Source organism: Oncorhynchus kisutch, linkage group LG23 (genome assembly GCF_002021735.2).
Source record: "Oncorhynchus kisutch isolate 150728-3 linkage group LG23, Okis_V2, whole genome shotgun sequence".
In the NCBI taxonomy this organism is placed as follows: Eukaryota; Metazoa; Chordata; class Actinopteri; order Salmoniformes; family Salmonidae; genus Oncorhynchus; species Oncorhynchus kisutch.
The window spans coordinates 14062001-14072973 of record NC_034196.2 but is presented as its reverse complement, the minus strand read 5'-3'; the positions used below and the strand labels follow the sequence as shown (position 1 = coordinate 14072973).

The 10973-nt window shown below is 43.2% G+C and overlaps 1 protein-coding gene across 1 annotated transcript; it reads left to right on the top strand.

Moving 5' to 3' along the window:
• The first annotated feature begins 4317 nt into the window (after positions 1 to 4317).
• On the top strand, positions 4318 to 9486 carry LOC109868442 (spidroin-2-like). The gene is made up of 2 exons (XM_020458015.2): positions 4318 to 4939; positions 6351 to 9486. Exon 2 carries the CDS (start codon positions 6361 to 6363, stop codon positions 8104 to 8106), a length of 1746 nt encoding a protein of 581 aa, XP_020313604.2. The 5' UTR covers positions 4318 to 4939; positions 6351 to 6360; the 3' UTR covers positions 8107 to 9486.
• The last annotated feature ends 1487 nt before the right edge of the window (positions 9487 to 10973 follow it).

Below are 10973 nucleotides of genomic sequence, written 5' to 3'. Positions count from 1 at the left end.
GGATTCTTCAATAAAGTATTTGTTATCATTCAAGGAGAGATCAGTCAGTTAGATGCACGAATAAGATCTATTTGTCAAAACGTGAAAATGAATGACAGAGTTACAGTTCAAAGGAAATTGAAATACATTCATTAGGTCCTAATCTATGGATTTCACATGACTGGGAATACAGATATGCATCTATAGGTCACAGATACCCTAAAAAAAAAGGTAGGGGCGTAGATTAGACAACCAGTCAGTATCTGGTGTGACCACCATTTTCCTCATGCAGCGCAACACATCTCCTTCACATAGAGTTAATCAGGCTGTTGGTTGTGGCCTGTGGAATGTTGTCCCACTCTTCAATGGCTGTGTAAAGTTGCTGGATATTGGCAGGAACTGGAACATGCTTTTGTACACGTCGATCCAGAGCATCCCAAACATGCTCAATGGGTGACATGTCTGGTGATTATACAGGCCATGGAAGAACTGGAACATTTTCAGCTTCCAGGAATTGTGTACAGATCCTTGTGACATGGGGCTGTGCATTATAATGCTGAAACATGAGGTGATGGCGGCGGATGAATGGCACGACAATGGCGCCTCAGGATCTCGTCACAGTATCTCTGTTGCTTCAAATTGGCATCAATAAAATTGCAATTGTGTTCGTTGTCAGTAGCTTATGCCTTCCCATACCATAACCCCACCACTACCATGGGGGCACTCTGTTCACAATGTTCACATCAGGAAACATGTCTTCATCTTTTTCTGTGAAATGTATTTTATTTCAGCTTATGAAACATGGGTCCAACACTTTACATGTTGCGTTTATAGAAGTTTGCTGATGTGAACGTTGTGAACAGAGAGCTACCAGTCAAAAGTTTGGACACACAAACTCATTCAAGGGTTTTTCTTTATTTTGACTATTTTCTACATTGTAGAATAACAGTGAAGACATCAAAACTATGAAATAACATATGGAATCATGTTGTAACCCAAAAAGTTTTAAACAAAATCCAAATATATTTCAGATTCTATAAAGTAGCCACATTTTGCTTTCATGACAACTTCAAATCAAAGTTTATTTGTCACGTGCGCCGAATACAACAGGTATTACAGTGAAAGGCTCTAACCAATGGTACAAAAAAGGTATTAGGTGAACAATATGTAAGTAAATAAATAAAAATAACAGTAGAAAGACAGTGAAAAACTGTAGCGAGGCTATAAAAGTGGCAAGGCTACATACAGACACCGGTTAGTCAGGCTGATTGAGGAAGTATGTACATGTAAATATGATTAAAGTCACTATGCATATATGATGAACAGAGAGTAGCAGTAGCGTAAAGAGGGGTTGGCGGGTGGCGGGACACAATGCAGATAGTCCGGTTAGCCAATGTGTGGGAGCACTGGTTGGTGGGGCCAATTGAGGTAGCATGTACATATGTACATGAATGTAAAGTTAAAGTGACTATGCATGTATGATAAACAGAGAGTAGCAGCAGTATAAAAGAGGGGTTGGGGGGTGGGCACACAATGCAAATAGTCCAGGTAGCCATTTAATTACCTGTTCAGGAGTCTTATGGCTTGGTGGTAACTGTTGAGAAGCCTTTTTTTCCTAGACTTGGCACTCCGGTACCGCTTGCCATGCGGTAGTAGAGAGAACTGTCTATGACTGGGGTGGCTGGGGTCTTTGACAATTTTTAGGGCCTTCCTCTGACACCGCCTGGTGTAGAGGTCCTGGATGGCAGGCAGCTTAGCCCTAGTGATGTGCTGGGCCGTACGCACTACCCTCTGTAATGCCTTGCGGTTGGAGGCCGAGCAATTGCCGTACCAGGCAGTGATGCAACTAGTCAGGATGCTCTCGATGTTGCAGCTGTAGAACCCTTTGAGGATCTCAGGACCCATGCCAAATCTTTTTAGTTTCCTGAGGGGGAATAGGCTTTGTTGTGCCCTCTTCACTGTCTTGGTGTGTTTGGACCATCTAGTTTGTTGGTGATGTGGACACCAAGGACCTTGAAGCTCTCAACCTGCTCCACTACAGCCCCGTCGATGAGAATGGGGGTGTGCTCGGTCCTTTTTTTCCTGTAGTCCACAATCATTTCCTTAGTCTTGGTTACATTGAGGGATGGGCTGTTATTCTGGCACCATCCGGCCAGGTCTCTGACCTCCTCCCTATAGGCTGTCTTGTCGTTGTCGGTGATCAGGCTTACCACTGTTGTGTTGTCTGCAAACTAAATGATGGTGTTGGAGTCGTGCCTGGCCATGCAGTCGTGGGTGAACAGGGAGTACAGGAGGGGACTGAGCACTCACCCTTGGGGGGTTCCAGTGTTGAGGATCAGCGTAGCAGATGTGTTGTTATCTAACCTCACCACCTGGGGGCGGCCCATCCGGAGGTCCAGGATACAGTTGCAGAGGGAGGTGTTTAGTCCCAGGATCCTTAGCTTAGTGATGAGCTTTGAGGGTACTATGGTGTTGAACGCTGAGCTGTAGTCAATGAATAGCATTCTCACATAAGTGTTCCTTTTGTCCAGGTCGGAAAGGGCAGAGTGGAGTGCCATAGAGATGGCATCATCTGTGGATCTGTTTGGGCGATATGCAAATTGGAGTGGGTCTAGGGTTTCTGGGATAATGATGTTGATGTGAGCCATTGCCAGCCTTTCAAAGCACTTCATGGCTATGGATTTGAGTGCTACAGGTCTGTAGTCATTTAGGCAGGTTGTCTTTGTGTTCTTGGGCACAGGGACTATGGTGGTCTGCTTGAAACATGTTGGTATTACAGACTCAATCAGGGACATGTTGAAAATGTCAGGGAAGACACCTGCCAGTTGGTCAGCACATGCCCAGAGCACAAGTGGTAATCCGTCTGGCCCCGTAGCCTTGTGAATGTTGACCTGTTTAAAGGTTTTACTCACGTCGGCTACGGAGAGCGTGATCACACATTCGTCTGGAACAGCTGACGCTCTCATGCATGCCTCAGTGTTGCTTGCCTCGAAGCGAGCATAGAAGTGATTTAGCTCGTCTGGTAGGCTCGTTTCACTGGGCAGCTCACGGCTATACATCCCTTTGTATTCTGTAATGGTTCGCAAGCCCTGCCACATAAGACGAGCGTCGGAGCCGGTGTAGTATGATTCAATCTTAGCCCTATATTGATGCTTTGCCTGTTTGATGGTTCATCGCAGGGCATAGCAGCTTGAAAGCGGCAGCTCTACCCTTTAGCACAGTGCGAATGTTGCCTGTAATCCATGGCTTCTGGTTGGGGTATGTACGTACAGTCACTGTGGGGATGACGTCCTCGGTGTACTTATTGATAAAGCCAGTGACTGATGTGGTGTTCTCCTCAATGCCATCGGAAGAATCCCGGAACTTTGCACACTCTTGGCATTCTCTCAATCAGCTTCATCAGGAATGCTTTTCCAACAGTCTTGAAGGAGTTCCCACATATGCTGAGCACTTGTTGGCTGCTTTTCTTTCACTCTGCGGTCCAACTTATCCCAAACCATCTCAATTGGGTTGAGGTTGGGTGATTGTAGAGGCAAGGTCATCTGATGCAGCACTCCATCACTCTCCTTCTTGTTTTTTTTCTCCAGATTGACTGATCTTCATGTCTTAAAGTAATGATGGACTGTCGTTTTCTCTTTGCTTATTTGAGCTGTTCTTGCCATAATATGGACTTGATCATTACTAAATAGGGCTATCTTCTGTATACCACCTCTACCTTGTAACAACACAACTGATGGGCTCAAATGCATTAAGAAGGAAAGAAATTCCCAAAATGTACCCTTAACCAGGCACACCTGTTAATTGAAATGCATTCCAGGTAACTACCTCATTAAGCTGGTTGAGAGAGTGCCAAGAATGTGCAAAGCTGTCATCAAGGCAAAGGGTGGCTACTTTGAAGAATCTCAAATATAAAATATATTTAGATTTGTTTAACACTTTTTTGGTTTCTACATGACTCCATATGTGTTATTTCATAGTTTTTATGTCATCACCGTTAATTCTACAATGTAGAAAATAGTTTTAAAAAATAAAGATAAACCCTTGAATGAGTAGGTGTGTCCAAACGTTTGACTGGTACTGTATGCATATACATACATTATATGTATATATATTTATAGTCCAGTCTCTGACATTGCTCGTCCTGATATTTCTTAATTTTTCTGGATTATGTGTGTAGGAGGCCTATTGTGTTTTTATTTTACTATTTTTATTGCTAGGTATTACTGCACTGTATTTCGCTGTACCAGCAAAAACATTTCCAAATCTGTGTACACGACCAATAGAATTTGTTTTGATTTGAATAACTCCTGAACCCAAAAATATGAACTCTTATACATCCATTTGTCCCCACCTGGTGTTCACAACATGTAAACTTTGGATAGGCTTTGCGGCCACAGCAAGAACAACGCAGTTGTTTTGGGTTCCACTGTGATTTTGTATCACTTCTCTTTGTATGACACATACAGGCTACAGTAGCAGGCCTATGGAAAGTCCCTGAGTGGGGACAATGAGTAATAATCCGTAGTGGGTGTTGGTGGAAAAAGTGTAGCAGTATGGCAATAAATTGAGTAAGCATTCCTATAAGAAGTTGTTAGCACTAAAATGGTTGAATGCATTGGACATTAGCTGAATCATGCATTGGAAGCGAATGGGATTTGTCCGTAAATTCACATCACAGCGGATTTCAAATTGATTGCTTAGCCTAGCCTAAATGTTGATAAAATATAGAGTGAACTGAAGTCTGTATTAAATGGCTTATAACAGGGACAGAATGTGTTAATATTGTCACCGCTATGAGTGCCATGACAGGGACGAATAGACTATGTGCGGTGATCCATGATAAATAGATCCCTCCCTTCTGGATGAAAGCAGTGAGTGAATGACAGAATCATAACAGAAACAGTTAGATTGAAAACACTACTTTCTTCAAAAGGAACAGAATCGTCTCGAATCAGCAACGGTATGTTATTTTACGATATTCCCATTCGTTGTAAATAAGTAGCAGGTGACATACAGCCTGGGCTGTCGTGCATAAAAGCGCTATAGCGCCATTTTATTGAATAAAACCGTATTATAATATGCAAATAACGAGTCCGCTTCCAAAAAATAGAACTGCGTGAATAGCCTAATATTCCTTCACGCTCCAGTTATATCTGAGATAAAAGAGATGACATATTGTATATACATAAAACAGCCAAGTACATCTTCCCGTGGATATGTGTTGTCTTTTATGGCACCGTGGTAGCCAATTTGATTACATTTAGCCTACTGATTAGCTTGAAATAAAAGCCGAAAAATATAAATTCTTTAGAAATTATTATTTTTCTTCACAAAGGTAGTGGACTGGGCCTTTATTAGTCCTGTATTAGCGGACCGATATATCCGTCTGTAACACCGGCGATGTTTCTTTCAGCAACCCCCCTTCAAACATTTTCCCGCAGCTATGGCTACATGTTATTTTCTGTTACTTTAAGGAGAATATTGTCAACATTTTTTTCTGGAAACAACACGGTAGGCTTATACGTATAATTAAGCAAATACATTTTACCGTCAGCGACGGGAGTGTCAGTGACCTGACTGTGTTAGCTCAGTTTTAAATCAAAACAGAAATAAGGGAATAAGGCTTCAGAAAGATTATTGGACTAACAGGCTGACCACACCACTCGCGTCGCGTGCCCGAGCTTTGCAAAATAAATGTAGAAATCTATGTTATTCAATTATTGCATCCACACAGCTGCCGTGTCAATGAGTGTCTGCATTGCCACGGGCTAAAATAGAAGTCCTTTCTATTTCTGACGCAGATAGCTGCCTCTCCCATCTCCTCATTGGTTTATAGAAGCAGGTACCCACGTCCCATCTCCTCATTGGTTATACCCACATGGGTGATTGAAAGATGAACCTGTTGCCGGTTGTCTGGTAATACTATGAAAGTTTAGATGCCAATCACCATATAAATTCAAAGATGAAAAAGCCTGGAAGGAGGAGAGATGACTAGAAATGATTCGGTTGACCGTTTTATGTGTGGATTAATTGTCCGAGTAGAGAACCTTGTGTATTTCAGGTAAAATAACAACCTAATGTTTATATCCCAGGACAAATTAGCAAGCAACAGCAAGCTAGCTAAATAGGACAAATTAGCTAGCAAGTGCAAGCTAACTAGCTAAATTGCCATAAATGTTTAATGCTTTTCGACCTGTCCCCGAATGAATGTCATTGGTTCAGAGTTTGTTTTGATATTTTAACCTGCGTGTCGTGATCACGTTTGGTGTAGGGGGACAAAATAAATCTATGCCCGATGGCGCACACGCGCAGCTGGTTTGGGTTCTGTGTTAGTCCAAATATGTAAATGACGCCATAATCTTTTCCCCCAGGGCATTCATCATGGGGAAGCTATGTGAGCTGGCCTTTGTGTCTCTGGCCCTCCTGGCTCTACTTCATACTGACTCTACATGGGCCAAGAGAAGTGTCAGCAGTAGCAGCAGCAAAAAGTCTTCATCCAACAACAGGGGTTCAGAAAAAAAGCCATCAAAAACATCAAACACGCAGACAGGAAGCTACCCCAGACAACCACAGAGCCCCAACAGGAACCCCAACTCATACCCAGCAGGAGGTAGTTATCCAGGGAGAGGTACCAATCAGAACCAGAACCCAGCCGGTGGTTACCCTGCTGCAGGTGGATACCCTGCTGCAGGTGGCTATCCTGCTGCAGGTGGCTATCCTGCTGCAGGTGGCTACCCCAACCAGCAGTATCCAGTCAGAGCCAATCCTGGGGGAAATCCAAACCAGAACCCTGCAGCTGGAGGTTACCCAGCCGCTGGTGGCTATCCTGCAGCAGGTGGCTATCCCAACCAGCAGTATCCAGGCAGAGCCAATCCTGGGGGATATCCAAACCAGAACCCTGCAGCTGGAGGTTACCCAGCCGCTGGTGGCTATCCTGCAGCAGGTGGCTATCCCAACCAGCAGTATCCAGGCAGAGCCAATCCTGGGGGATATCCAAACCAGAACCCTGTAGCTGGAGGTTACCCAGCTGCTGGTGGCTATCCCAACCAGCAGTATCCAGGCCGGGCAAATCCTGGGGGTTATCCAAACCAGAATCCAGCAGCGGGTGGTTACCCTGCAGCAGGGGGCTACCCCAACCAGAACCCAGGGAGAGGAGGAGTCAATCCGGGATACCCAGCTGGAGGTTACCCAGTAAGAGGGGGAAATACTGGCTGGGGGCAGGCAGGGGGCTACCCTGGTAGAGGGATGGGAGGAGGTTACCAACCCAACTGGAACCCAAACAATAAGATCCTCAGTCCCCGCTATGGTTATGGAGGTGGGCATGGGGGTATGGGAGGTGGCTCTCCATTCTCACGCTCAGTTCAGAATATGGGGCACTACCCATCTACTCAGTCCAAGGGCTTTGCTAAGAAGGCTCTTATGGCCGCAGGGGTTGGGGCCGTGGCAGGTATGGCAGTAGGCTATGGCCTTGGGCGTTTCCCCCGCCCACATTTCAACTTCCGCAACACTCAGGAGGAGCAGTCCTACAACAACTACATGTACAGCAAATACGGTGAACGCTCCACAGATGAAAACGACTATGGCCGGGACTATACCTACAAAGTACCACCGCGGGCAGAGTCCTACGACAGCTTCATGGATACCTGCATGAAGAGGAACGACCTTCTGCAGGATCAGGCCAGCGACTCCCAGGCTACACCTAACAACCAGAGGAACAACCCCCAGGGAGCCAACAGCCAGAGCCTGCCCATCACTCCTGAGGTGGGGAACAGCAGTCCAGCTAGCAACCAGGAGGGAACAGACACAGTGAAGCCCCTCACCCCAGCCCCTGTGGAGATAGCTGGAGAGGATATGGGTAAGGAGGAGGATGACGGCCTCACAGTGAGCATTGAGGAGATTGGCTACCCTGCATTGGTGGAGCAGCTGAAGAACCGTAAGTGTGTGGAGCTGTACATGAACTACTCTGAGCGTTTCCTGGAGAAGCAGACAGCTGAACGTAGCAGCGACAGCAACAACAACAACAACAACAAGTATGAGAACAGTCGCAGTAACCTCCTTAGCCAGGGGCTGGTACAGCTGATAACCACCTTCCTCATGGTCCTGAGCAGCACTCTCCTGCTGCAGTAAGACAGGAACACATAGCCATGTCCCAGTTGTATGGAATAGCTTCATTTCCTAGTCACCCCTCCTCAATATGCCACTGATTTCTTGTGAGGATAGGTTAATTAAACAAGGTGTAGGTGGAGATGTAACCAATCCTTTAACTAATCTGTGGTCATGAAGGAAAGGGGACAAGGAAAGGAAGCCAGTGGAAAATAACTTCCAGTGAACTTCCAGCAAAATGAGGACCAATAAAAATATGTACTGTAGGTGGTACTCGAGGACCGGATTTGGGAACCACTGATGTACATGATTCTTCACATGGTATTTGTACTTTAAGTGTTCAATATCTCAACACTATTTCTAAAATAAACCGAAACCATCTGTCCTGCTTGTCTCTTACAGCTTAGTTCAGTCTACTGCTAAATATGGAATAACAGCATTTTGTCTGTAAGTCCAAAACCATGAGTCAGTCGTGTAGACAAAGGGGAAGTATAAAAGCAAAAGTAGCAAGTCTCATCAGTACACCATATGACTTTAATTAAATGCAGATACACTAGATAAACAAACATTATTACAGCACTTTTTTGCCACCATATAAGGTACTGTCATCCGATTAGGGGTTCAGTGTCTTTTTGCCAAAGTGGTTCCACAGAAAGCACAGACAAGCATTATGTTGACCGTTTGTCATATTAAATCCTTTTTATTCATGCATTTCCGTGTGCGTTATACTGTACATCAGTGGTTCCCAACTCCAAACCCACAACCACACACATTTTTGTTGTAGCCTTGGATAAACATAACGGATTCAACTCATTGAGGACCTGATGATTAGTTGACAAGTTGAAACAGGTGTGCTTGTCCGGGGCTACAATAAAAATGTGTACTGTTGGGGCTATTGGAGGACCGGAGTTTGGAACCACTGCTTTACATAATAGTTCACATGATATTTGAATTTGTACTCTAAATGTTCGATCTTATGTGGTCTTCAGTATTTGGTTTTAAAAGTTGCCTGTTTTGTAAATACTTATAATAATTAAGTAGGGAATGGTCAGAGTTTTGTTATTAATCAATCTCTATTTCTGTTCCTATTTTTCTTTTGTGCTCTCTTGTCCCATCTCTCTACCTCCCCATCTAGTCTCCCTCTCCATGTCCTCCTGTCCCCTGGTTATCAGAAGTGCACTTATTTCTCTTGGCGAATGGATATAAATGACTCTTCTTTTTCCTTTTTTTTCAAGGATGTATTTAGTGATTAACTCATTTATATTGGTTTTAACATAGAGAACAACATGCATTGTTTTAATGTGTCTTTAAAGTAACCACTTTGTCATGCTTGAACTCAATGGGGAATTTTACCATTAACTTGCTGAAATGACTGATGTCTTCTTCCATTTCCCAAGTACAGAATGACTAAAAACAAATTTTAAAAAACACAATCGCACTTCCTTTTGTGCTCATTGAAAATGTGCGGTCATTCTCGTCTAGGAAAACATGAGGGCAATTACCATGATTATCTCACAGAGCACATATAAGCTTTTAAAGACATATGTTACTAGGAAACTAGTTGCCTCAGGGAAATTGTTACAGAACAGTCATTACTGAGTGAGGAAATCGAACAGACATGGTTTGTGCCTGCTAGTTGGCAGCGTTACCATTCCCATACTGTGAAATGAATAATGATAATTAAGCTTTACAACAGAGCACAAATACCTAAACTCATCTCATTCACTGAAAATATGTATTTGATTATGAACGGAATACTACGCATATTATTAATTTAAAGCAATTTTTGGTGTTTCTGTGATAAGAAAAAAAAACGTCCAATATTTTTCCAATATTTGCTGAAGCCTGGCACACAATGCTTATACTTGGAGTACTATACTGTTGAGTGTATTTTCAAGTATTTTAATCCAAATGCAGAGGGAAGGCCTTTTCATCTTTGTTTTCTGATCCCCTCCCCTATACTTATCCATGTCACTATATGGTCCTGAACGAACCTGTTATGGCTGCGATCCCCGTACAGGGACCAACATCAGGGGAAATTTCAGAGTGACAACTAAAAATACAATTTCGTATCATTAAACATTCTTGAAAATGCAAGTGTCTTACATCCTTCAAAAGATTAGAATCGTGGTAATCAAACTACGTTTTCCAATTTAAAATAGCTATTACAGAGAACAAATCCCATGCTTTTGTTTGAGAAGAGCAATCAAGAACAGAAACATTTTCCACCATGACAGTTTTTCCACATTCACATCTGAAGGTAAAATTATGACTTACATTCTGATATCTTGCTCTTATTTATCTTCCTGAGTATCCCATTGATCAAATGAAGTGCCGTTTTCTTTGATAAAATCCCTTTTTATAGCCTAAATCTAAACATTTTGTAAACTCTTTGTGCCGTGAATTCCATCTCTATCAATTTTTTACGGAGCATTCGGCGTGATTCGCCCCTGTAAACAATCGTTTATATAGTCATGGTGGGTTTCAGTGCATTCCTCTGGATGTTTGCAACACAGGCAAACATCATTGTTTTTTTTGCTGGGAGATTTGACCGAAGTGATCTGATTTGAAGACAACGATAAATGACTACCTTACGCACCGATAGCCAATGAGCTGAGGTAAACGCCAGTATGTAATGGTTTGGGGTGGGACCACAATTCCTTGGTTGTAAATCGCACGCGCAGGGAACTCCATTTTCGTCTTGAAGATCAGAGGAGTTGCTGTAAGGCTTTTTACGCGCAGCTGTATTTCGGAAAGTTGTAGTTTCAACGATTTCATTGAAGATATCCTGGCGAATAAATCATATAAAGCGAAGTCAAACTCTAAAGTAAAAGTGAAAGTGAGACAGATTTTTTGTTTGAGGAATCTTGGAGTGTTATGATTCAAACAAA